General features: G+C 42.7%; 1 protein-coding gene across 3 annotated transcripts in view; it reads right to left on the bottom strand.

Moving 5' to 3' along the window:
- The window catches only part of LOC147008973 (collagen alpha-3(VI) chain-like), a 63,257-nt gene that overhangs the window by 9,214 nt on the left and 29,822 nt on the right, over window positions 1-24,221 (bottom strand). Inside the window, exons 10-25 of one of the 3 annotated variants that reach the window (XM_085863768.1) lie at window positions 21,795-22,138; window positions 19,275-19,659; window positions 18,973-19,044; window positions 18,654-18,779; window positions 16,854-16,934; window positions 16,514-16,639; window positions 14,393-14,461; window positions 14,047-14,172; window positions 12,576-12,656; window positions 12,236-12,361; window positions 11,314-11,657; window positions 10,805-11,186; window positions 10,518-10,586; window positions 10,172-10,297; window positions 1,462-1,784; window positions 549-821 (exon numbers count right to left, since the gene is read on the bottom strand). In XM_085863768.1, coding sequence (XP_085719894.1) covers window positions 549-821; window positions 1,462-1,784; window positions 10,172-10,297; window positions 10,518-10,586; window positions 10,805-11,186; window positions 11,314-11,657; window positions 12,236-12,361; window positions 12,576-12,656; window positions 14,047-14,172; window positions 14,393-14,461; window positions 16,514-16,639; window positions 16,854-16,934; window positions 18,654-18,779; window positions 18,973-19,044; window positions 19,275-19,659; window positions 21,795-22,138 — 3,053 coding nt within the window. The remainder of the gene's footprint in view (window positions 1-548; window positions 822-1,461; window positions 1,785-10,171; window positions 10,298-10,517; window positions 10,587-10,804; window positions 11,187-11,313; window positions 11,658-12,235; window positions 12,362-12,575; window positions 12,657-14,046; window positions 14,173-14,392; window positions 14,462-16,513; window positions 16,640-16,853; window positions 16,935-18,653; window positions 18,780-18,972; window positions 19,045-19,274; window positions 19,660-21,794; window positions 22,139-24,221) is intronic. The other 2 variants (XM_085863770.1, XM_085863769.1) reach the window with 2 other exon arrangements.

The raw sequence follows: 24,221 nt of genomic DNA, 5'->3' as shown, positions 1-24,221 counted from the left end.
AAAAGTAATAAAAGCACGAATAAAATAGAAAAAAAAACAAAACAAACTTGCGTTGACTTATTCAAAGACGATTCCGTGCCCCAATCCCTTCAAGGAAGATACTAATGGTACCATGGAACTTTGTGCTCCAAGTACCAAACCGGGTGAGCGGAGATGCAAGAGTCCTACTACACAGTGGCTAGACTTGTGCTTCAATATGGCATAAAACTAACATTGGGTTTGCTTCTGTGTCGCCCTCCAAAAAATAGTTTGCTTCAGTATCCATCTTGTCCACACCTTGCATTCTCCCCTACCCCTCATTGTTGCCCGCATCCCTTGTTTGTCAGTCTACATTTTCTCCCTCCGCCCTGCTGTTGGCATTTCCCCTTTTCTCCTTCTGCTCTTCCTTTTGTTCTATTGGGTCCTGATCCATTCCGTGCTCGAGCTCTTCCACGAGCCTCGACTACGTAGACAAAAATGGGAATAAAAACTAAAATGCACATTCAGCTCTTCTTAACCCAAGCAATGGATGATTAGCAAAAGCTCCACCCATCAGATTCTTTTCTCACCTTGTCTTTATTCATCATCTCAGCAGAGCTCAGCAAAGCAAGATGATGTGGTCCCAACAGCGCATGAGCCAATGTGTAAAAAAGTGGTTGTTGGACATGAGCAAAGGAATGTAACAAGCGGATATGGTAGTGAGATGGCTTTGAAGCAAGGACCGCCAAGTTTGAGTAGATGCCATGTGGTCCCACTGTGAAGATTTGTGTTCCTGATGCTTGCAGCATGGATGCTGCCGCAGAAATATCCATGCAGGGTCCACCAGTGATGAGAATTACACTCTGCCAACACAAAAAAGTGAAATGTACATGCACAGATATACATGTGATAAGACAGGTTTTTATTGGTTCCCTACTGGTTCCACTGGAGGAGACTACTGCATAGGTTTGCTCTCCGCCTGTCCGTCCATCCCACCTGTGGTTTTTCAGATTTTTTTCCCCATGCCCTTTAACATATTCACCTGAATCTTGGTGCATGGTTTTGTTATGATAAATTACAGAACAAGTTTCAGGGCATTTCATCAATTTTCACAGAGTTATGCCCTTCATGGACTTAGGAAACATCGCATCGGAAGGAGACATGTATTGCAAAGTAATTCTCGCTCTCGTTTATTGGTATTAATACATTTATCACAGGTTTTTTTTTCAGGTATTTACCTGTGTGTTTTTAATGCAAACTACTTTTTTCAATCTGAAATAATTTTAATTCACTCGTCCAATTTGACATTACGTACTGCTTTGCATATACTTGTACAGCACCTGCCAGTTCATATATATATATATATATATATATATATATATATATACACACACACGCACAATGATTATTCAGATCATTATGCCGCAAGTCTGCTTTAGTGTGATGAAAGCTCAAAGAGAACATTCAATCTCCTCAAGGAAGAAGACTACACTTGGCAATCACCTGATCTCTTGATGAATTGGGACCTTTCAACATCTGCAGACCCTGGTGAACTGCATCAGAAAGGTTGCAGGAGTTTCCTGTTGCCTGCTGCATATTCAAAATGGCACTCGAGACCGTATCGATGCCGATGTTAGCAGATGGACCGAGGGCGAGCTCGATCCGTGGCAGAGAGGCTGCCTGGATGATGATCAGCCGATTGCTGGCGAGACCTTGCGGAAGCAGAAGCTGCAGATTGCTGAGCAGTGCAGCGCGAAGCAGCAGGAAATCAGAGACAAGTAGGCTCGGTGAATCTATCAGCAGCAACAGGTCACGGGATTTTGCAACTGTACATGACAAAAAGAAGGGAAAGATACGATTTGAGCTTCGACTCGGACGTCAAAATATTAGCAAAACATTCATTAATCTAAGTGTAAAAAACAAATACTAAGAGTTTCTTATAAAAAAATTTTTTTAACAATTGTGCAGGAATGAAAAACAACACAGGAAAATCATTTCATTCGGAACAATCCTGTCGATTGTGACTATGGAGACGATCATCAACCAATGGAGCATCTGCTGGATTGCCCTCTATGACCAAAGCCTTGCAGACCCGATGATCTGAAGGCCCTCAACTCCTGTGCCAAAGCCTGTGTTTTGCAGTAGCTGGGGAAAGTGTAGCAAAACAAAATAGATGCCATGAACAGTGAAAATGAGATTTTTCTTGTTCTCAAAAATAAAAATTATCAAAATCCATTGAGCCTTTGCAGAGAAATTGAGGGAAATGCTACATAACGATCGACAGGTTTGTTAAGTGCTATTATTGCCAAACTGCAATTGCCATTGTTGCAACCGTTTTGGTGTTGGTCCTCAGACTGCTGTCAATGGTATTGCAGCATGGAAGGCCATTTGTGAAATTTCAGGCCTGATGCAATACGTTTGATTCCAAACCCGTACTTGCGCAAATGGCTCCCAACTTGCTGCTAAAACTTGATCATATCGATTTTCCTCTGCAACGCCTCCTGCTCCTTTTCAGTTCTCTTGGCCCTTCAGGTCATGTATTGATCGAATTGTAACCCATTTCTCTAACTGTCTTCAGGAAACTAACGATACAGTGCCACGTTGGACTCTTCAATAGGGTACATTGGTGTAGCCTGTAGTCTGCCATCTGTTCCACAAAAGTGAGGAAAGAAAGGAGGGCAAAAAAGCCTTCCAAAGAGAAAAGCGTGAGGAGAAGAAAAGTGAAAGGAGAGAGGGAAAAAGCAAAGGGCGAGAGAAGCGACCAAGAAGCGGGTGTCTGACCAGCGCCGACGAGACAATTCGCCCTTCCCAGTGCTGCGGCAAGCGAGTGTGTGGTGCGCGTGTGGGTGTGAGCAGCGCCGCCAACAAGTGAGGCACGGGTCGATCACCAACAACACCAGGGTCTAAACCCGTGACGGACGATCTCGGTGCCGTCCAGACTTCGACTGGCATTCAAGGCTGCCTCGTGAGAGGGTGCACGGCCAAGCTGGGTGCTGGCGACTGATGTGACACACACACACATGTTCAGGACGTTTTCACTTCACGGACGACCTTGTGGTGAGCGAAACGATTCTCCCCCTCCCCTCCCCCTGAATGATCTGCTGGGTACCCTTGTCTGTGTTTAGCTGTAAGTAAACCAACCCCCGATAAGCATCTGCTCTTTTTCTCTAAATTGGCATTTTGATTGATTTTGCTTTGAAATTTATTCTTTATTTATGTCAGAAAATAAAAAGTTGTTTTTATTTATTTATTTTATTGTTAATAAATTATTTGTCGATTTCCAACCTGTTCGTGTTTGTCCTTTCCTCCCATTGGTCTAGCATTGTCCGAACCGAGATAGACTGGGAGGTAATTACCACAGATTTGACCAAAAAATCGTCGGCACACACCGACGGTTAAAACGCTCGGCCGCCCTAATTAAAATGTAATCAGATAATATTGGTGCTTTGCCGAGGATGCGCTCCCTGCTCAGGTAACCACGTGACCTCAAGTTAAACGGAATAATTATATGGTGGATACTGGAACTCGTGGTTGACTGGGTGGCATTCGTGGTTCTAAAACAACCCACCGTACCACAACGTTAATTGTGAGCGGTGGCCGCAAGTCTGGCTCTACCGAGGATAACCGGGGATTATTACCACAGATTACCACAGTTTATCCGAAAAACAAAACCTGTCAAAGGGTGGAGGAGCTCCTTGTGAGCCAACGGCCATCCATATCTAGTACCCAACTGTGTCTGCGGACGTCCTCCTGCAGTTGGGTTACTTTTTTATTAGGAGGTTGGTGGCAGGATTTGCACTCCGGCCACCGTAAAACCCTTCATTCCGCAAAACACAAAAACGCAAATAAATCTGAAAACCCACTCCGTGGGAGTACCTCCTGTGCAGCTTCCCTTCGCAGGGCAGCTCACCGGATGACAGGATTGGGGCAAAGCCTTCGGGACCCCCAATCTTTGATGATAGGAGGGAAACCACAGGGTAACATCCCGGGTCAGATTGCGGGAGAGTGTGTCGGAGTGGTGCTGAGGTGTCGTCCACCAGACGGCGGTCTCCTTGGGTTAACCTGAGGCGGTCCCTTCGGGTGGGTGCCTGGAATGTTCTATCCCTAAGAGAGGATGATCACCTGTCTCTGTTATCATCTGAGCTCAAGCGTTTGGACATCGGGATTGCGGCTCTCTCTGAGGTTCAGAGACCGGATTGCGGAGAGATAATGGTGGGTGGTTACACCGACTATTGGTCTGGTCGCTTTGTTGGTTACCATACCCAAGGAGTTGCTGTAGCTGTATCCAATAAGCTGACCCCAATGATAATTGAGGTAGCACCGGTCAATGAGCGTATTATGAGAGTCAGGATTCGTCACTCCTTAGGTGTCATTTCCCTGGACTCTGTAAATGCTCCGACTGAGGCGAGTGACCACACCGTGAAGGATGCATTGTACGCCACGCTTGAGTCTATGGTTGATCAGTGCCACAGACGAGATACACTTCTAATCTTGGGGGATTTCAATGCATCGAATGGAACTGATAGGGATGGTTATGAGACTATGTTGGTCCCCATGGGTCAGGAACTATGAACCTGAATAGCACTAAGTTCCTTGACTTTGCAAGAAGTCATGGACTTAGGGTGGCTGGTTCATGGTTTCAGCGCCCACAAGCTCATCGCTGGACTTGGTATTCCAACGCTGGCGGTGTGGCAAAGGAGATTGACCATGTCCTCGTTGACGGTCGTTGGAGGATGATCCAGAACTGCAGGGTCTACCGGAGTGCTCAGTTCCTCAATACTGACCACCGGCTGGTTGTAGCAACTCTAAAGCTGCACTTTAAATCCTGGAGAATGGTACCATCCCAGCCGAGGCTGGATGTTGGCAAGCTCAGGGATGAGAGACTAGCTGAGGAGTTTGCGAACAGGCTGAGTGGACACTTGGGGGGGGGGGAGTCTGGGTGCTTTGGGGGGGTCCTGAAGAGTTGTGGAGTGCCTTCAAGACCACCGTCCTTGATGTTGCGGTGGATGTCTTGGAACTCACCGCAGGGCAAAGAAGAATTTTGTCTCTCAAGGGACACTGGATACTATTGACCAGTCACAGGGCCAGGCTGCATGGCAGAGCTGAGCTGTTCAGGGAGCTGAGGCATAAAACTGTACGTGCACTAGTGGTGGACAAGGAGCCATATTTTCAATGAATATGTAAGAGAGAAGACAATCACCTGTGGTTAAGTGATTCTTGTCCTACTTACAGAGGAATTCACGCATTGCGTTCCTCCAAGCCCGTCCCTCGGTGCACTGCAGTTAGAGCGGAGGGTCGTGGGCTCTTGGCAGGGGAGTCTGAAGTGAAGGCCCGCTGGGCCGGTTACTTTGAGCGGTTGTACCAGGCTGATCCACCAGCTGTCGAGTTGGACGTCAAGGGTGCTACAATCCCTGTTGCTGACCCTCCAATCAACTGTGGTCCACCTCCGCTTGTGGAAACACGGGCTGCGGTGAACCGGTTGAAAAGGGGTAAAGCTCTAGGGATCTGTGGCATCCATGCCTGGTGGAAATGCTGCACTTCTCAAGGCTGGTGGAAATGCTGCACTCGTGTCGTTGCATTCAGTTTTGTGCTCTGCCTGGATCACAGGCATCATCCCAACTGACTGAAAAAGGGGCCTTGTTATCCCTCTCTGGAAGGGTAAGGGTGATCGCCAGGACTACAACAACTACCGAGGGGTGACGCTGCTCTCAGTACTGGGAAATGTCTTTGCTCAGATACTTCTTGATCGGGTTCACCACCATCTGCTTGAGCACCAGCGCCCAGAGCAGTCAACCTTCACACCAAAGAGGTCAACGATTGACCTTATCCTTGCCTTTCGGTTACTCACTGCCCTCTGGAGGAGTCTTGGTCTTCGTGGGGCGCCACCAAAACTGATCAATCTGATGTCTGAACGATACTCTGGTACTGAGAGTGCTGTGAGACGTGGTGATTCCATCTCCGACTTATTTCCAGTTGTTACTGGAGTTCTTCAAGGGCGTGTACTGGCTCCCACACTTTTCAGCACGTGTATGGACTGGATTTTAGGGAGGATGTCGAAAAGATCAAGCTGCGGTGCATCGTTTGGGAATGTCAAGATCTCGGACCTTGATTTCGCAGATGATGCAGTCATCTTTGCGGAGACTTTAGATATCCTTTTGGGGGCCCTCGAGGTGCTGAATGAGGAGTCGGAGCCGCTGGGATTACGGGTTTCTTGGGTCACAACTAAGTTCCAGGCTTTCAATGACATCTTGGATGCTGCTGTCCTGTTTGTGTCTATTTGTGGTGAGGATGTTGAGGTCGTGGAGAGATTCACTTACCTTGGCAATGATATTCATATCTCTGCTGGCTGTGAGCCAGAGGTCAACATACGTCCTGGTCGGGCCTGGGGAGTCAAGGATTCACTGGATCATGGGGTGTGGCGCTGCCGGTACCTATGCAGGAGGACGAAAGTCTGAGTCTTCAGGTCCTTGGTGCTTCCAGTTTTGCTCTACGGATGTGAGACTTGGACTCTGACCAGGCATCTGAGATGGAGACTTAATTCCTTTGGTACCAGGTCTCTTCGGAGAATCCTTGGCTATTGCTGGTCGGACTTTGTGTCCAACATATTTTGTGAGTCATCCATGCCTACCAGTGGTTCCCTGGTTGTCTTATCTAGCCAGTACCAGGTGAGCACCCAGGGGTATTGCCCCGATGTTTTCATTATTGCTCATTTTATGAAGAAAAGTTAACGGATTGTGATCTGTGAAAACAATTAGTGGAAAAGTAGTTATATTCAGGTATACCTCAAATTGTTTCAAAGCTAGCAGAAGAGCAACGGTCTGTTTTCCTTTTATCTGATAGTTCTTCTGGTGCTAGTTAAACTTTTTCGAGTAATAGCAGACAGGACGATCAATGCCTGCATCATCTTCCTGCATTAAAACAGTCCATCCCCCATATCACGAGCAATTACAGCCAATTTGAAGTTTTTATAAAAATTAGGTGCGGCAAAAACTGGAGAACTCATAAGTATGGCTTTAATTTTGTCAAATGCATTCTGACATTTGTCATCCCATATAAATTTTGCTTTTTTACTGAATGAATTAGTCAAAGGAACCCCAATGTCAGATAATTTTTTACAAAATCTCCGATACCATCCTGCCATACCCAGAACTCTCATAAATTTTTGTTTTTCATTAGGTGCTGTTAGGCTATCAATTGCTTCCACCTTTGCTTTTACTGAATGACCCTGACTCTGACGCACAACATGACCTAAGAACACTGCCTGTGATTTAGAAAATTCAGATTTTACCAAATTCACGGTCAGTTGGGCCTCAGTCAGTCTCGCAAAGAAAGCACGAGTTCTCTAAAGATGATCGTCCCGTGCCATGGAATGAATGATGACATCGTCAATGCATGCTTCAAACCCCTCCAGATCTGCAATAAGGTCATTGATTAGGTGATGCAATGTAGTGGAGTCATTCTTTAGGACAAAACAGAAGAATTTTATACTGGTAAAGTCCCTTCGGTATTACAAAGGCCAAAATTTTATTTGCTCATTCAATAAGAGGAATCTGCCAGGACCCCAACAGTAAGTCAAATTTGCTTATAAACTTGGCTTGACCAATCTTGTCAATGCAATCATAAATCCTAGGGATTGGATAAGTATCTGTTCTAATCAGTGTATGAACCTGTTCTAAATCATCTCACGGAAACGGAAACTGCCATTTGGCTTCGGTGCCAAGATGCAGGGTGAACTCCATTCACTGTCATGACGTTCGATGATGCTATTCTTGACCGTGCATTCAACCTCCTCATTAAAATGTTCTGACTTTACAGGATTCATCCTGTGTGGGTGTTGTTTTACTAGTGTAGCATCTCTTACCTCGACGTCGTGATAGGCTAAGTCGGTATGGCCAGGTAAATTCCGTAAACAAGTGGGCAAAGTCATAAATTAAGTCTGAGACTCGACCCTGCTGTTCGGACATTAAAATGACTCAACTTCTGATCTGAGTGTAATAAAACCTCGGTGTTGGTCAGCCTCGGGTAGGCATTGTCCCTCGTGCGGTCAAGCTTCACTTCATCGCACATCTCATTTTGCTTCTGGACATAAACTACAGCTAAAGCAGGTGAGGCTGAAATCACACTTTCTGGTTGCTTTCTGTCATATTTATGTCACAGTCGTCTCTGCAGAGTCTATCTGGAGTTTGAACGACATAATTGGTCTCACCGACTTTTCCTTCAATGAGGTAAGGTCCAAAATACCGAGCTTGTAACGGTTGATGGATTTGGATGAAACTTGGTGGACGGGTTGGGTGTGTGACAAGGACAAATTGATTCGATTTCGGCGAAGTTCCAAATCCGGATCCGGATATGTAAATTATTTAATTTTTAAACTGACTCTTCACCATTGAGAGATAGGGCCAAAAACGATACATTGCATGATGCTGCGTTTCAAAAATGTATTGGGCCCGATATGTTCTCGTACATCAGGCATTATGTGGTGGAGGTATGCGCTCTACCGAGTGCCCTTCAAGTTAACCTCCGCCATCTTCGAAGATGGATGGAGGTTACTGTTTTTACCCCTTTCTGTTTGTTTGTTTGCTTGTGAACAGTATTACGGAAAAACTCCTCGACGGATTTCGATGAAACTTGGTGGGGGGTTAGGTATGGTCCAAGGATCATGCCATTAAATTTTGGTCGGAATAAATCCCCCCCCCAAAAAAAAAAATTTTTTTTTTGCATTTCTACATATTTTAAGTGATTTCCAACCCCCCCCCCCAAAATTTTTTTTTTTACCCCCCCCCCCAAAAATAGAGAATTTTGGGGGGGATTTCTACATGTTTTAAGTGATTTCCAACCCCTCCCCCAAATTGTTACCCCCAAAAAATAGAGAAAATTTTTTTTTTGGCATTTCTACATGTTTTAAGTGATTTCCAACCCCCCCCCAAAAAAAATTGTTGCCCCCCCCAAAAGATTGTGAGAGAAAATTTTTTTTTTGCATTTCTACATATTTTGTCATTTCCAACCCCCCCCAAAATGTTTGAGAAATTTTTTTTTTGCATTTTTACATGTTTTAAGTGATTTCCACCCCCCCAAAAAAAAAATTGTTACCCCCCAAAAAATAGAGAATTTTTTTTTTTTGCATATCTACATGTTTTAAGTGATTTCCAACCCTCCCCCGAAAAAAAATTGTTACCCCCCCAAAAAAATTGTTAGAGAAAAAAAAATTTTTTTTTTTGCATTTCTACATATTTTCAGTGATTTCCGCCCCCCCCCCAAAAAAAAATTGTTTGAGAAAATTTTTTTTTTTTTGCATTTTTGCATGTTTTAAGTGATTTCCAACCCCCTCCCAAAAAAATTGTTACCCCCCCAAAAATAGAAAAAAATTTGCGTTTCTACATGTTTTAAGTGATTTCCAACCCCCCCCCCAAAAAAAAATTGTTAGAGAAAAAAATTTTGCAACTTTTTTTTCAACAAAATTTCGATTTTTTTTTTTTTTTTTGCATTTTTACATGTTTTAAGTGATTTCCAAACCCCCCCCCCCCCAAAAAAAAAATGTTGGAGAAAAGAACTATAACTCTGTCAGCACTGTTGACATCATATTTAATGAATAAGATATAAGGTTCACTTGAGTGACCCAGCAGTATTGGCGGCGGAGGTTTTGCACTCTCCTGAATGCTCCCCCTCTAGTTTTGTCTGTGATCCTTGTAAATTCTCTCTTGCAGTCTCACGTGCCTTTGATATCCTCTCTCTGAAATCACACATAATCCAGCAAATTTAACTGTGACCTCTCATTCAGCCACTGGTTCCTTCAAAAGCTTCAATGATCTTTGCACAGTGTGTCCAAACACCAGTTCAAAAGGATTAAATTCCAACAACTCCTGAACCGACTCCCTGACAGCAAACAACAATAAGTGTACTCCATCCCAATCCTTGTCACACAGTACGACTTGGATCCCTTCAGCCATTGTTACGTCATCGCGGTAACGAAAACCTATCACAGACGCGCCGACAGACGGAAGGACAACCTGAAAACATAATGCCTCCCATGACTTCATCGGCGGAGGCATAAAAAGGAGAGTAAACTGAAGAGTTAAATTATACATAGAAATGTGAATTGCCATGAAGTAAAATCACAAAATATTTGAGATGCTTCACGACACGAGCAAAAACAAGGTACAGGACTTCTTACACCACCGTCTCAAATACGGACACTGACAAACATCTCACTCACTTTCCTCTGGACTTGTTTGTATCTTGGGAATTATATTTTGCGCTGAGGTTGTTATGACCGTTTCAACAACAGCTGCTGAAGCGTGAGGAATTGTTGACGATGCTGAACCCTGCTTTATCGGTGTTCCTATGATAAGAGGTGAATATCGAAAATGCATTCAACAACACGGATTTAGCATGTTGTCTTCAAGAGATGAGAATATTCAATTCAATTGAGGAATTAAATGTTTCAAACAATGAAATGTGGCCAATTATTTCAGCAGTAATTTGTCATCGCTATTTCTATTTTTGCTTTAAATGCACAAGATTGATCAAATGCTGCAATTGTAGAAAGAATGACAATTTACCGAGAGTTGCATGAGCCTCAAGTACGACAGTTGCTCCCACTTCACCTTCTTCAGTCGAGCCTAAAGTTGCTGAAATTTCAACAAGAGAAGAATATTAGATTGGAGTATCAGAAGGAAAATGTAATGGGCCGATTGTGACAGCGATAGAAATGTAAAAAACGTTCCAGCATTTAAGAATGTTAATCAGCTCAGAATTCTCATCACCAGGTCCCAAGTCAATCACACAAGAACAATTTTCTCTTCCAACACAACCATGACAACGAGTCACAATTTTAATAATCACCTACATGACATGGAGATTGTCGTCGTTGCAGGAGATTTACTGTTTGCAAATTGGTTTATCTCAGCAGTCAATGGATTCTGCACAGTTGGTGTTTCCGTGACAACATTTTGCCGAAGAATCGGAGCAGAGGTTGCAATGACCTTCTCAGGGCTCTCAACGACCGTGGCAACTAAATGTGTCAATTTTTCTATCACAGTATCAAGGCTGGAGAAATTGTCAACCAGGATGAGGCGTTGTTCATCAGGTGAACTCACAATCCTCTTCAATCGAGTTTCCTCCACATTGCCAACTCCAATGACAAACGTTTTCACATGGGTGTCGATCAACCTCTGCAGGGGAACTTCAAATTTGTCATTGTTTGTTCCATCAGTGAGTAAGATAAGGATCTGGAAGACAAGAGCATCTTCAATCATGATAAAATGAGGAGCACATGTCAACAAATAACTTCAAAAAAAGAGAAATGAAAGCTTGTTCGCTCATGTCGATACCCACTCAGAGGAAGAAAAGACCCACCTTAGGAACGTTTCCTCGGCCCTCTGTGCCAAACACAGCAGAGAGAGAGTCTTCGGTGGAAGCTCCCTCAGGCATCGATTCGTTTATCAATTTCATGTCCCGCAAGACACTCAATATGGATGACTTGTCGGTGAGCGTGTCCAGGTTGAAACGAATCTGTGTCGCAGATGTTTTCCCACTCCCAGTGTACTGCACGAGGGCCACTCTCACCTTGCTTGGGCCCAGTTCCAGCTTATCCAGAAATCCACTCAAAAACTTAGTCACCCTCATGAAGTTGTCATCTCCAACATTGTTGGAAAAATCCACAAGGAGAACTAAATCACCTTGTTGGTGTATTTCTTGTGCTGAAAAGAGAAGAAAATACAAACTTGGAATTGAAATATTGAAGGCTGGGGAGGGGAATTTTTAAATTATATGGAATTTAAATTTCGGATAAGGTGTTGTCATCACGTACTGTCCGTCTGTCCGTCATTCCTTCTCCTATTTCGACTTCTCCAGCCAAACCGCTGGGCTGATCCGGCTGAAATTTGGCAGCAATGTTCCTCTCGTGACTGGAAACAGGAATTGCAAAGCTTGTTCCAGTCCCATGACTAAGTATGTCAAAATGGCCAACTTAGTAAATTTCTTCAAAAATATTCTCCTCCAGACCCACCAGTCAGAATGCTACCAAATTTGGGTTACAGCATTAGGCCAGGGTCCAGATAAGCTTCAGGTCCAGTTGTCCTATGTTTTTTCCTTTTTTGTTGAAAAAGTCACGATATTTTATGATCATAATGATGGATGGCTTCAGAGAGTACATGAAAAGTGCACAATTTTCAAAAGTTATTCTTGAAAACCAAACATTTTCTTGGATTTGGCAGCCCGTCAATCACCCAATTTCTACATTGTTGACACATCACGGGATTAATGAAGTTCTACTCACCAATTCCTGCAATTGTCTCATCTTCAGGAGAGATCTGTGGGGCCAGTGTCGTGTCTATTGATGGATGGAGAGGTGAGGGAACTTGAGCAACGGTTGGTTGAGCTATGTCCACTTGGATTGGCTCCTCTGTGGTGTAACAATATAGTTACTAATCATACATATAACAGAACATGAAAATTGTCTCTTTAACAAGAGAAACACTTACTTTGAACGAGAAAACACAAAGACATGAAATGCAGTCAAAGAACGAGTCATCTCGGCGATAACTGGGTTTTCTTGTGAATGCTGCAATCACAGCTAAACACGTGAAATGGCACTTGAAGTAGGGAAATCTGCTTACCAGTTATTGCAGCCAAAAATGGGACGGTGGATGCCTGGTTCTCAGTCACAACTAAACCCAAAGTTGTTGAAGAGATTTCCACTGCGAGACACGATCAATGGATTACAAATAGCATTTGAAATGAGTTTGGGGTTTTCATAGCAATAAAACACGTCACAAAATTTGAAATGATAAACTTTCATAAAACATTTTAAAGTTTACATTCAAACAACAACGTAGTAATAACTGTGTAAGTGTCGGTGAAGGTGTATATGTTGCTTTCATTAAAGTTGAGAACAAACCGCTCTCAGAAATGAAAAAGGGAGAGTTAATTCAAGATATTTTTTCGAAAAAAGTAATCACAAAATAAAATTTAACTCAAAGATTAACAAGTGAAACTGAAAATGTTTACATATTTCTCTCTACCAATAAAAAAAAACATGTTATTTTGGTCGATAAATAATTTGAGATGTTCCAATGCAAGGAAATGTTAGAAATGCCAATCTGGAATTTCTCTCCTGAAATGTGAACTTCCTTTTGCAACAACCAAAGAAAAAATAAAAAAAAATGACCGTTTTTACAGCCATTTTTCCCTGCTGTGCAGGGGTTTGGCTTTTTCTTGAGGCAATGTTTTATGGCCGGATGTCCTTCCTGACGCCAACCCTGGTCGCCTCTTACGACACACAGGGATATGGTACACCTATTCTAACCGGGGCATACACCGGGACCAGTACACTGGCACTCATTTCGCCGACCTCGGAAGGATGACAGGCTGAGTCAACCCCCTGGTGTTAATTCAGCAGCCAACGGGGCTTGAACTCAGGACCCTGGGATCCCAAGTCGCCACCCTAACCACTAAGCCAACACCAGGCTAACAACCAAAGAAAACAAAAATTGAATTTTCAAACATTTCCAAGATAATCAGCCAACATTCTTCCATATTATTACCAACCAGAGAGAACCAGTGGAAACATGATTATTGAACGTTTGTCACAATGTTGGGAAATTTAATAATTTCCTGGTACTCTCAGACCCCGCTATTCACGAGGTTACGTTCCTGAAGATGCCGCGAATGTCGAATCCGCAAATGTCGGGGCATTGTTTCAATGGAAAAAGGGGGCATAGGTTCCTGGCAGTTCGTAATTGATGGAAAAATCCAAAATCCTGTGAAAAACCACAAATATTCCTGTGAAAAAAAACCCCCGCAAATACACCCAGAAAAGCATGAAATTTAAAAAAACTCCAAAAAGGCAAAAAAAAAGACCACGAATTCCCCCGCAAAAAACCACGGAAACATGAAAAACTGCAAACACACCGGTGAAAGGCTGAGAAAACATAACACCACAAATACGCAAAGCACTGGGCCGTGAATGTCGAAGCAAGTCGCATTTTATAAACTGCATACACGGGTTCCGCGAATCGGGAATCCGCAAATCGCGGGGTCCGACAATACATTGCTTCAAATCCAGACACCGACAAACATCTCACTCACTTTGCTCTGGACTTGTATGAATCTCGGGAATGATTTCTTGGGCTGAGGTTGTTCTGATTGCTTGAACAACAGCTACTGAAGCATGAGGGATTGTCGATGATGCTGTACCCTTCTCAATCGGCATTCCTACGATAAGAGATGAATGTCAAAAATGTATTCAACAACACGGCTTGAACATGTTGGCTTCAAGAAATGAAAATATTCAAATTCCGTTGAGGAATATCAGTTTAAAACAATTAAATATGGACAATTATTTTGGCAGCAATTTCTCATCGCTATTTTTCATTTTACTTTAAATGCACAAGGTTGATCAAATGTTGCAATTGCAGAAGGAATGACAATTTACCAAGAGTTGCATGAGCCTCAGATGCGACAGTTGTTCCCAGTTTGCCCACTTCGGTTGACCCCAAAGTTGCTGAAATTTCCACAAGAGAAGAGTAGATTGGAGTGAAACAAGGAAAATGTAGTGGGCTGACTGCGACAGCAATAACAACGTAAAAAAAAAGGTTCGAGCACATAAAGGTGTTTCGTGGCTCACATTTCTCATTACCAATTCCCAATCCAATCACAAAAGAACAATGTTCTTTAATAAACACACCATGACAACGAGTCACAATTTTAATAATCACCTGCATGTCATGGAGACTGTCGTCGTTACAGGAGAAGATTTACTGGTTGTAAGTTGGTTTATCTCAGCAGTCAATGGATTGTGCACAGTTGGTGTTTCCATGACAATATTTTGTGGAATAGGAGCAGAGGTTGCAGTAACTTTCTCAGGAATCTCAATGACCTTGTCAACCAAATGTGTCAATTTTTCTATCGCAGTATCAAGGCTGGAGAAATTGGTAAGCAGGATGATGTGTTGTTCATCAGGTGAACTAACAATCCTTTTTAGTCGAGTTTCCCTCGACTAAAGAGGATTAGTAACACCCCATGGAATGCGACCTTCACGGTGAGATCACTCGCCTCAGTCGGAGCAGACACAGAGACGAGGGAAATGACACCCAAGGGGTGATGAATCCTTCGTCTCATAATACGCTCGTTTACTGGTGTTACGTTAATTATCATTGGTGTCAGCTTATTGGATACAGCTCCAGCAACTCCTTGGATATGGAAACCATCAGAGCGACCAGACCAACAGTAGGTTTAACCACCCGCCATGATTTTGCCACTATCCGGTCTCCGAACCTCAGAGAGAGCTGCAATACCGGTGTCTAAATGCTTGAGCATAGATGATAACAGAGACAGGTGATCATCCTCTCTTTGGGACCGGATATTCCAGGCACCCAACCGAAGGGACCGCTTAAAGTCAACGCAAGGAGTCCGCCGTCTGGTGGACGACACCTTAGCACCACTCCGATACACACTACCGCAATCTGACCCGGGAAGGTTACCCCATGGTTTTCCTCCTATCATCAAAGAGTGGGAGTTCCGAAGGCTTTGCCCCAATTCCCTCATCCGGTGAGCTGCCCTGTGAAGGGTAGCTACACAGGAGGTGCTCCCACAGAGTGGGTTTTCAGATTTCTTTGTGGTACGTTTTGTGGAATGAAGGTTTTACAGTGGCCGGAGTGCAAATCCTGCCACTAACCTCCTAAAAAAACATAACGCAACTGCAGGAGGACGTCCGCAAACAAAGTTGGGCATTACATACGGATGGCTGTTGGCTCACTCGGAGCTCCTCCGCCCTTTGACAGGTTTTGTTTGTAATCCTGCTGGGTGTCTATATTCATACACCCTGCTCACCAGGAAACCTGGTGGGGAAGATGGTTTAGACGCCAACAGCCCGCTGATCATCCTGATCACGTGACCGAAAGTGTGTCAAAATGGCGGTTCCACAAATTCCTTCCAAATTCTTCTCCTGATGTACAAGCCAGAATGATACCAAATTTGGGTTACAACATTAGGCTAGGGTAGGGATGTTAAATTGCCGAAGTCATTCTGATAACATGAGCGGAAGTGTTTCAAAATGGCCGACTGATTCAATTTTTGGGGAAATCACATAAATTGCTTCAAAACTCTTCTACAAATCCACCGGTCAGAATGCCAACAAATTTGGGTTACACATTGGGACATGGTCATGATGTTAAATTGCGGAGGCAATGATGGTCACATGACCGGAAGTGTGTCAAAATGACGTTCTTCGGAAATGTTTGGGAAAAATCATATAAATTCCTTCAAACACCTACCTCTCCAGACCCACCAGCCAGAATATTACTAAATTTGGGTTACAACATTAGGGCAGGTCCCAGATGAGCTACACGTCCAGTGATCCTATTTCTTTTTTCCTTCTTTTGAAAAAGTTACGATTTATTTATAATCATAAAGATAGATTACTTCAGAATGTGAAAAGTGTACCATTTCCAAAAATTATTATTGAAAACCAAACATTTTCTTGGATTTGGCAGCCTCTCAATCACAAAATTTCGACATTATTTGCACATCATGGAATTAATGAAGTTCGACTCACTTATTCCTGGAATTCTCTCATCTTCAGGAGAGATCTGCGGGACCGGTGTAGTGCCTATTGCTGGATGGAGAGGTAAGGGAACTTGAGCAACGGTTGGTTGAGCTATATCCACTTTGATTGGCTCCTCTGTGGTGAAACAATATAGTTACTAATCATACATATAACAGAACATGAGAATTGTCTCATTAATGAGAGAAACACTTAGTTTGAACGAGAAAACACAAAGAAGTGAAATGCAGTCAAAGAGCGAGTCATCTCGGCGACAACTGGGTTTCCCTGCAAATGTTGCAATGACAGCTAAACACGTGAAATGGCACTTGAAGTCGGGAAATCTGTTTACCAGTTGTTGCAGCCAATAATGGGACGGTGGATGCCTGGTTCTCAGGCACAACTAAACCCAAAGTTGTTGAAGAGATTTCCACTGCGAGACACGATCAATGAATTACAAATAACATTTGAAATGAGTTTGGGGTTTTCATAGAAATAAAACATGTCACATAATTTGAAGCGATAAACTTTCATCAAATATCTTAAAGTTTATGTTCAAATAATTACATAGTAAAAACTGTTTAAGTATCAGTTTCGGTGTATATGTTGCCTTCATTGAAATTGAGAACAAACCGCTCTGAGAAATGAAAAAGTGAGGGTTGGTTGAAGTTTTTTTTTGAAAAAGGTAATCAGATAAAATTTAACTCAAAGATTAACAAGAGAAACTGAAAATCTTTCCATACCTCTCTCTCAACCAATAAAAACAAGCTCAAATGAGCTAAGATCCTCCGTCCTCTTGATGATGTCATAAAAACGAATGTGACATCATTGTGATGTATCAGGTTTGCGATAAATTATCTGTGCCAATGCCCGGCTTGATTCCCGCAAACTAAATTCAAACAGCTTGCCTAGTTTCGGAGATAATGATAAAGGCGATTTACATTAGCGGCGATATTATGACGTCAATTTTTTTTCTAGGAAGAATTTCCAAAATCGGAGATGGTTCCTGCCTGCGCGTGGGCTTTCTGCATATGCATGGCAAGTTTCACGAAGATCCGATGAAAACTCTGGGCTGTGAAACAAAAAATGTCAAAAAATAGGAATGACGTCATAAAATTTGATATGGCGTCACAGTAATGTATCATATGTGCGGTAATTCATCTCTGCTAATGCCCTGTTCGATTCCTGTAAACAGAATTCAAAAAGCTTGCCTAGTTTCGGAGATAATTTTTTAGGCGATTTCCATTAGCGGAGATATTTTGAGTCATAACTTTTTTCCCAGGAGGAATTTTTTAAATCGGAGATGGTTACTGTCTGCGCAGGGTATTTTTACATATATATGCCAAGTTTCAGGAAGTTTCGATGAAAACTGTAGGCTGTGAAACAAAAAAGTCCACAACAACAACAACGTGAGTAAGACTTAGAGATCCTCCACGAGGATTTAAAAAATATTATATTTCGGTCGATAAATAATTTGAGATGTTCGAATGCAAGAAATGTTAGAAATGCTAACCTGCAATTTCTCTCCTGAAATATGAACTTCCTTTAGCAACAACCAAAGAAAACAATGGAGGCCAAAGGAATTGTGTGGTTCCTGTTGAATTTTCAATCATTTCCAAGATAATCATCCAACATTCTTCCACATGATTATCAACCAGAGAGGAAGAGTAGAAACATGATTATTTAACGTTTGTCACAATGTTGGGAAATTTAATAATTTCTTAGTACCGTCAGACCCCGCTATTTGCGAGCTTACGTTCCTGGAAGATGCCGCGAATGTCGAATCCGCGAATGTTGAGGCATTGTTTTATTTTATTTTTAAAGCGGTGGGATAGATTCCTGGCAGTTTGTGATTCACAAGGGAAATTCAAAAACCTGTGAAAAACCACGAATATACCCACAAAGAATACGGCAAATAAGCCTGCAAAAACACGCGGGGGGTGGGGGGGAGGACCGCGTGAATACGCCAGCGAAAAACGACAGAGACACCCAAGAAAAACCGCGAAAATGCGAAACACTGGGCCGCGAATATCAAAGCAGGTCGAATTTTATAAACCACAAATACACGGGGTCTGCGAATAGGGAATCACCAAATAGCGGGATCCGACAACACATTATTTCAAATCCAGATACCGACAAACATCTCACTCACTTTCCTCTGGACTTGTTTGTGTCTTGGGAATTATTTCTTGCGCTGAGGTTGTTCCTCCTGTTTCAACACCAGCTGCAGGAGCGTGAGGGATTGTCGACGATGCTGTACCCTGCTTAATCGGTGTTCCTTTGACAACAGGTAAATGTCAAAAATGCATTCAATAACACGGCTTGAACATGTTGTCTTCAAGAGATGAGAATATTAAATCCCATTGAGGAATACAGGTTTAAAACAATTAAATATGCACGCTATTTTTATTTTTGCTTAAAATGCACAAGATTGATCAAATGTTGCAATTGTAGAAAGAATGACAATTTACCGAGAGTTGCATGCGTCTCAAGTACGACAGTTGCTCCCACTTCACCTTCTTCAGTCGAGCCTAAAGTTGTTGCTGTAATTTCAACAAGAGAAGAGCAAATTGGAGTGTCACAAGGAAAATGTCATGGGCCGAATGTGACAGTGATAACAATGTAAAAAAAAAATTAAAAAAAAGGTTCCAGCACTTATGAATGTTGATCAGGTCAGAATTATCATCAGCATTTCCCAAATGAATCACACAAGAACAATTTTCTCTTTTAAACACAACCCTGAGAACCAGTTACAATTTTCATAATCACCTACATGCCAGGGCGATTGTCGTCGTTACAAGAGAAGATTTTCTGGTCGTAAATTGGTTTATCTCAGCAATCAATGGATTCCGCACAGTTGGTGTTTCCGTGACAATATTTTGTGGAAGAATCGGAGCAGAGGTTGCAATAACATACTCAGGACTCTCAAGGACCTCGTCAACCAAATGTGTCAATTTTTCTTTCACAGTATCAAGGCTGGAGAAATTGTCAACCAGGATGAGGCGTTGTTCATCAGGTGAACTCACAATCCTCTTCAATCGAGTTTCCTCCACATTGCCAACTCCAATGACAAACGTTTTCACATTGGTGTCTATCAATCTCTGCAGAGGAACTTCAAATTTGTCATTGTTTGTTCCATCAGTGAGTAAGATAAGGATCTGTAAGAAAGAGCATCTTTAATCATGATAAAATGAGGAGCACATGTCAACAAACAACTTCAAAGAAAGCAAATGAAAGCTTGTTCGCTCATGTCGATCGTTCACCAACGTGTAGGAAACTAAGTTCTAGACGAATCGGCGAAGATAAAATGAACAGAGCTGGAGCTTAAGGCGCTGTCACACCTTGACGTTTTAGCCAGGAATGGCAACGTATAAAAACGCACGAAAAACGTTGGCGTACGCTGAAGTTTTGAGGTTTTTAAAAAAGTTTTGGTCGTATTCATAACGTGTTGGTCGTATGCATAACGTATTAGTAACGGGCACAGAACGTTTCGTTGTGTTATAGATAACTTATACCAACGAATGCTTAGCCTGTTGTCGGCGTTCACAAACTATGCCCAACGACAGTTTAACTTGGTCATAGCGCGCTGCACGTATCGCCGACGAACTCGTAGCGTTCTCTGTTAAAAACCTGCCGCTCGCCGATTTAAATCATAACCGCCTGAAAATTGGAAGTGTCAACATCGCAGTCACACCTTGACGATTTAGCCAGCATATGCCGACCTATGAAAAATGTGTCTAAAACGCTGGGAAACGTCGAATACGGTATGGGTAAGTTGTGTATACATAAGGAGCACGATGAAAAACAATGAAGTACGCTGGCATATTACGTGGTACGTCTAGTACATCGTGAAATTTCAAGCATGCTGAAAATTTCACGACGTACTCGACGTATGGCTCACAAGTTCCGCATACGCTGGCATAAGTTCTCGGCACGCTCCGCAATCGTTTACACACGTCGGCCACATGTTACTTGTAAGTTACTCATAAGTCGAAACACGTCGAAGTAATGTTTAGCATACCCGAAACTTAATTTTTAACCTACGAGTAACGTGCTTTGAACCTATGTGTAACGTATCTCAAACGCACATTGGCGTATGTAGACGAATTTGATTGACGTCTTCCGGACGACGACAGAACTTACTGAACGTGTTTCTAACTTACGGCTACCGTATAATGGTGTATTGGCAGCGTTTAGGGGAATTGGTATATACAAATGGGCTTCACAAGAGGAACCCATCGGTGTTCCTGACTCCATGTTGAGTAGATGTCAATGTCAGTAGCAGTGGCAGTAGCAGTAGTAGTAGTAGTAGTAGTCGTAGTAGTTCGAGAGAATTTAGTGTTGTCAATGTTAGTAGTAGTAGTATTATTAATATTAGTAGTAGCAGTAGTAGTAGCAGTAGTAGTTTGAGAGAATTTAGTGATGTCGATGTTAGTAGTAGTAGTAGTAGTAGCAGTAGTAGTAGTAGTAGTAGTAGTAGTAGTAGTTCGAGAGAATTTAGTGATGTCGATGTTGGTAGTAGTAGTAGTTCGAGAGAATTTAGTGTTGTCAATGTTATTAGTAGTAGTATTAGTATTAGTTGTAGCAGTAGTAGTAGCAGTAGTAGTTCGAGAGAATTTAGTGATGTCGATGTTGGTAGTAGTAGTAGTACTTTCAAGTAACGTGTTGCAAAGTGTGAACAACGTTCGTGTAGCGTGCTTACAAAACGTTATTCATTGGTTAGAAATAAGTTTCGGGTATGCTAAACATTACCTCGACGTGTTTCGACTTATGAGTAACTTACAAGTAACGTGTTTCAACGTGTGTCAACAATCGCATAACGTGCCAACAACTTATGGCCAGCGTAGCGGAACGTGTGATTCATGCGCCGGCATACGTCATAAAATTTCAAGCATGAAAAAATTCGAGGAAAACCCAAAAGTTCAACATTTAAAGCCAACCTACTACCACTTATGGCAGTGTTTTTCAGCGTGGTCTTAACACATACAAAACGTACCCATAACGTATTCGACGTGTACCAGCGTTTTACACAAATTTTCCAAAAATCGGCATAAGCTAGCTAAAACGTCAAGGTGTGACTGGGCCTTTAGAGGAGAAGGAAATTATCCTCCATTGCAAAGTGTAGTCTGGACATAAAGCATGGCGGACTAACGATATAGAAGAAAGATTCATGAACAAGTTCACAATTTGTTTCATGAATCATAATCTTTTACTGACAAAGGAGGTGGAGATTTTGATTTCTGGGAGAATTTCCTCCAACCTCCTGAAACGTGCAAATGGAAAAAAGACCCACCTTTGGAACATTTCCTCGGCCCTCTGTGTGAAACACAGCAGAGAGAGAGTCTTCGGTGGAAGCCCCCTCAGGCATCGATTCGTTTATCAATTTCATGTCCCGCAAGACACTCAATATGGATGACTTGTCGGTGAGCGTGTCCAGGTCGAAACGAATCTGCGTCGTCGACGTTTTCCCACTCCCAGTGTACTGCACGAGGGCCACTCTCACCTTGCTTGGGCCCAGTTCCAGCTTATCCAGAAATCCAGTCAAAAATTCAGTAACCTTCATGAAGTTGTCATTTCCAACATTGTTGGAAAAATCCACAAGAAAAACTAAATCACCTTGTTGGTGTATTTCTTGGGCTGTAAAAGAGACGAAAATGCAAACTTAGAATTGAAATGTTGAAGGCTGGAAAGGGGAATTTTTTCCAATCAAATTCATGTCTGAGTCATGAAAGGTCACAGACAAAACAGAACAGGCAGGATATTAAAATCCTTAAACAAATTTTGTACAAAACCGAAAGATCTCCATGTTTAAAGAGCGTTTGTGAAACACATAAGGATACCGAAGCTGGGATGAAATTACGCTGAAACATAAGGTGCTGCACTGAAGACAATTAGAAACAGGGAACAAAACATAATACGGCTGTTCCAAAAAGATCTGGACAACTTTGCTTGTAAATATATTGGGTACCACAAAAGATACAACTGTACCCTTTGTTTTATATGATGCAGAAACTCATGAAGTTTTCATTGTTTTCAAGTCTGCCGATTTAATGTAAAAGAAAATGGTGACTCCACAGGAGAAAGCTCAGTGCGTTGTATGGTTCATCAAGTCGAGATCTGACAAGCAAGTTCAGCGTAATTTCTATACAAGGTATGGAAGGAATTCACCATCACGGAATAGTATCCGAGAGTGGTAGAAGAGGTTTAAAGAGACTGGAAGTCGTCAGAAACAGAAAATTACTGGTCGACCAAGCACAAGTGCAGCAGACGAACGCGTGTGCGAATCATTTCAACAAAGTTCCAGAAAATCAATTTGACGCACAGCCAGAGAAGTGGGACTACCAACTGCCAACTGTACACAGGATTTTACATAAAGAACTGAAGCTTTATGCCTATAAAGGTGCAGATTCTGCGGGAATTCAAACAAAATAACCCAAACGCAAGGCATTTGCCTTGGAAATGGCTAGTCGCATAGAGGATGATGAAGATTGCCGGAAAAAGGTCATGTTCAGAGACGAAGCTTGCTTTCATGTATCGGGGTAGGTCACCGGTACAATGTGAGGATCTGGGGCTCTGAAAACCCCCACATTGTCATTGAACAGGTCAATGTGTGGTGTGGCCTTCCCCATGACCGCTTGGTGGGACCGTTTTTCTTTTTGGAGGATACTGTGACCTCAACAATTTACATGAACATGGTGGAAGGATTTGCCTTCCCACAGGTTGAAGACCTGAAAGCCGATATCATTTTTCAACAGGATGGCGCTCCCCTCAAAGGGCCTTAGTCGTTCGAGCCGCCCTGAATGAAAAATTTACAGGTCGCAAGATTGGCAAAGAAGGACCAACCGCCTGGCCCCCACGATCACCAGACATAACCCCTTGATTTATTTTTTCTGTGGGGGGGGGGGGTGGCAAAGATGGATCTTCTTCATTCTCGGATCACATCTGCATGCGCACTGGTGGACACAAACATGCTGAGCAGAACATGGCAACAACTATATATATATATATATATATATATATATATATATATATATATATATATATATATATATATATATATATATATATATATATATATATATATATATATATATATTGTTACGAATTTGGGAATTCGATTGCACACAACATTCAGGTTCCTTTCGTCAGTTATGTCGATAAGTGCTTGTTCCCTAGATAGCTCACCTTCCATTGTTTAATGGGCAGAAATCGATTAAATGTGCTGCGATTCAATTTACTAGTAAGGGAGCGATGAGAAAACAATGGAGACACCCCTCCCCCTCTTCTGCGAAGAGGAGGAAGAACCCTCCCGTCCTGAATCACGGGACGTAAATAACTCCCTCCCACCCACGGTTGTGTGGGCATGGGGGGATGAGTTACGCCGGGAGCGGGGAAGGTCGGAGGAGAATAAGGAAGAGATCCTCAGTTGGTTTGGTTGGTTGTTCGGCAGTAAGCTTCGGCTTCTGCTTGGCTCGGGTTAGGGTTGAAGGCTCTTTGAAGGCTTTTTGCTTCGGCTTGGCTTTTAGCAGGCCTTTGGGTTCTGCTTGGCGAGGGTTGAGACTTTTGGTTCAGTGAGCTTCGGTTCTGCTTGGCGAGGTGGAGGCTTTTTGGAGAGCTTTTTGCTTCGGCTTGGCTTTTCAGCAGACCTTCGGGTTCTGCTTGGCTCGGTTCGCTTTTTGGGCTCTGGCTTGGTTCGTCAAAGAGAGTCGGATTTGTTCAT

This window comes from Eptatretus burgeri, chromosome 18, assembly GCF_056783735.1.
Source record: "Eptatretus burgeri isolate ZD-2024b chromosome 18, Ebu_testis_v1, whole genome shotgun sequence".
Classification (NCBI taxonomy): domain Eukaryota; kingdom Metazoa; phylum Chordata; class Myxini; order Myxiniformes; family Myxinidae; genus Eptatretus; species Eptatretus burgeri.
This window is presented reverse-complemented; position numbering and strand designations above follow the sequence as displayed.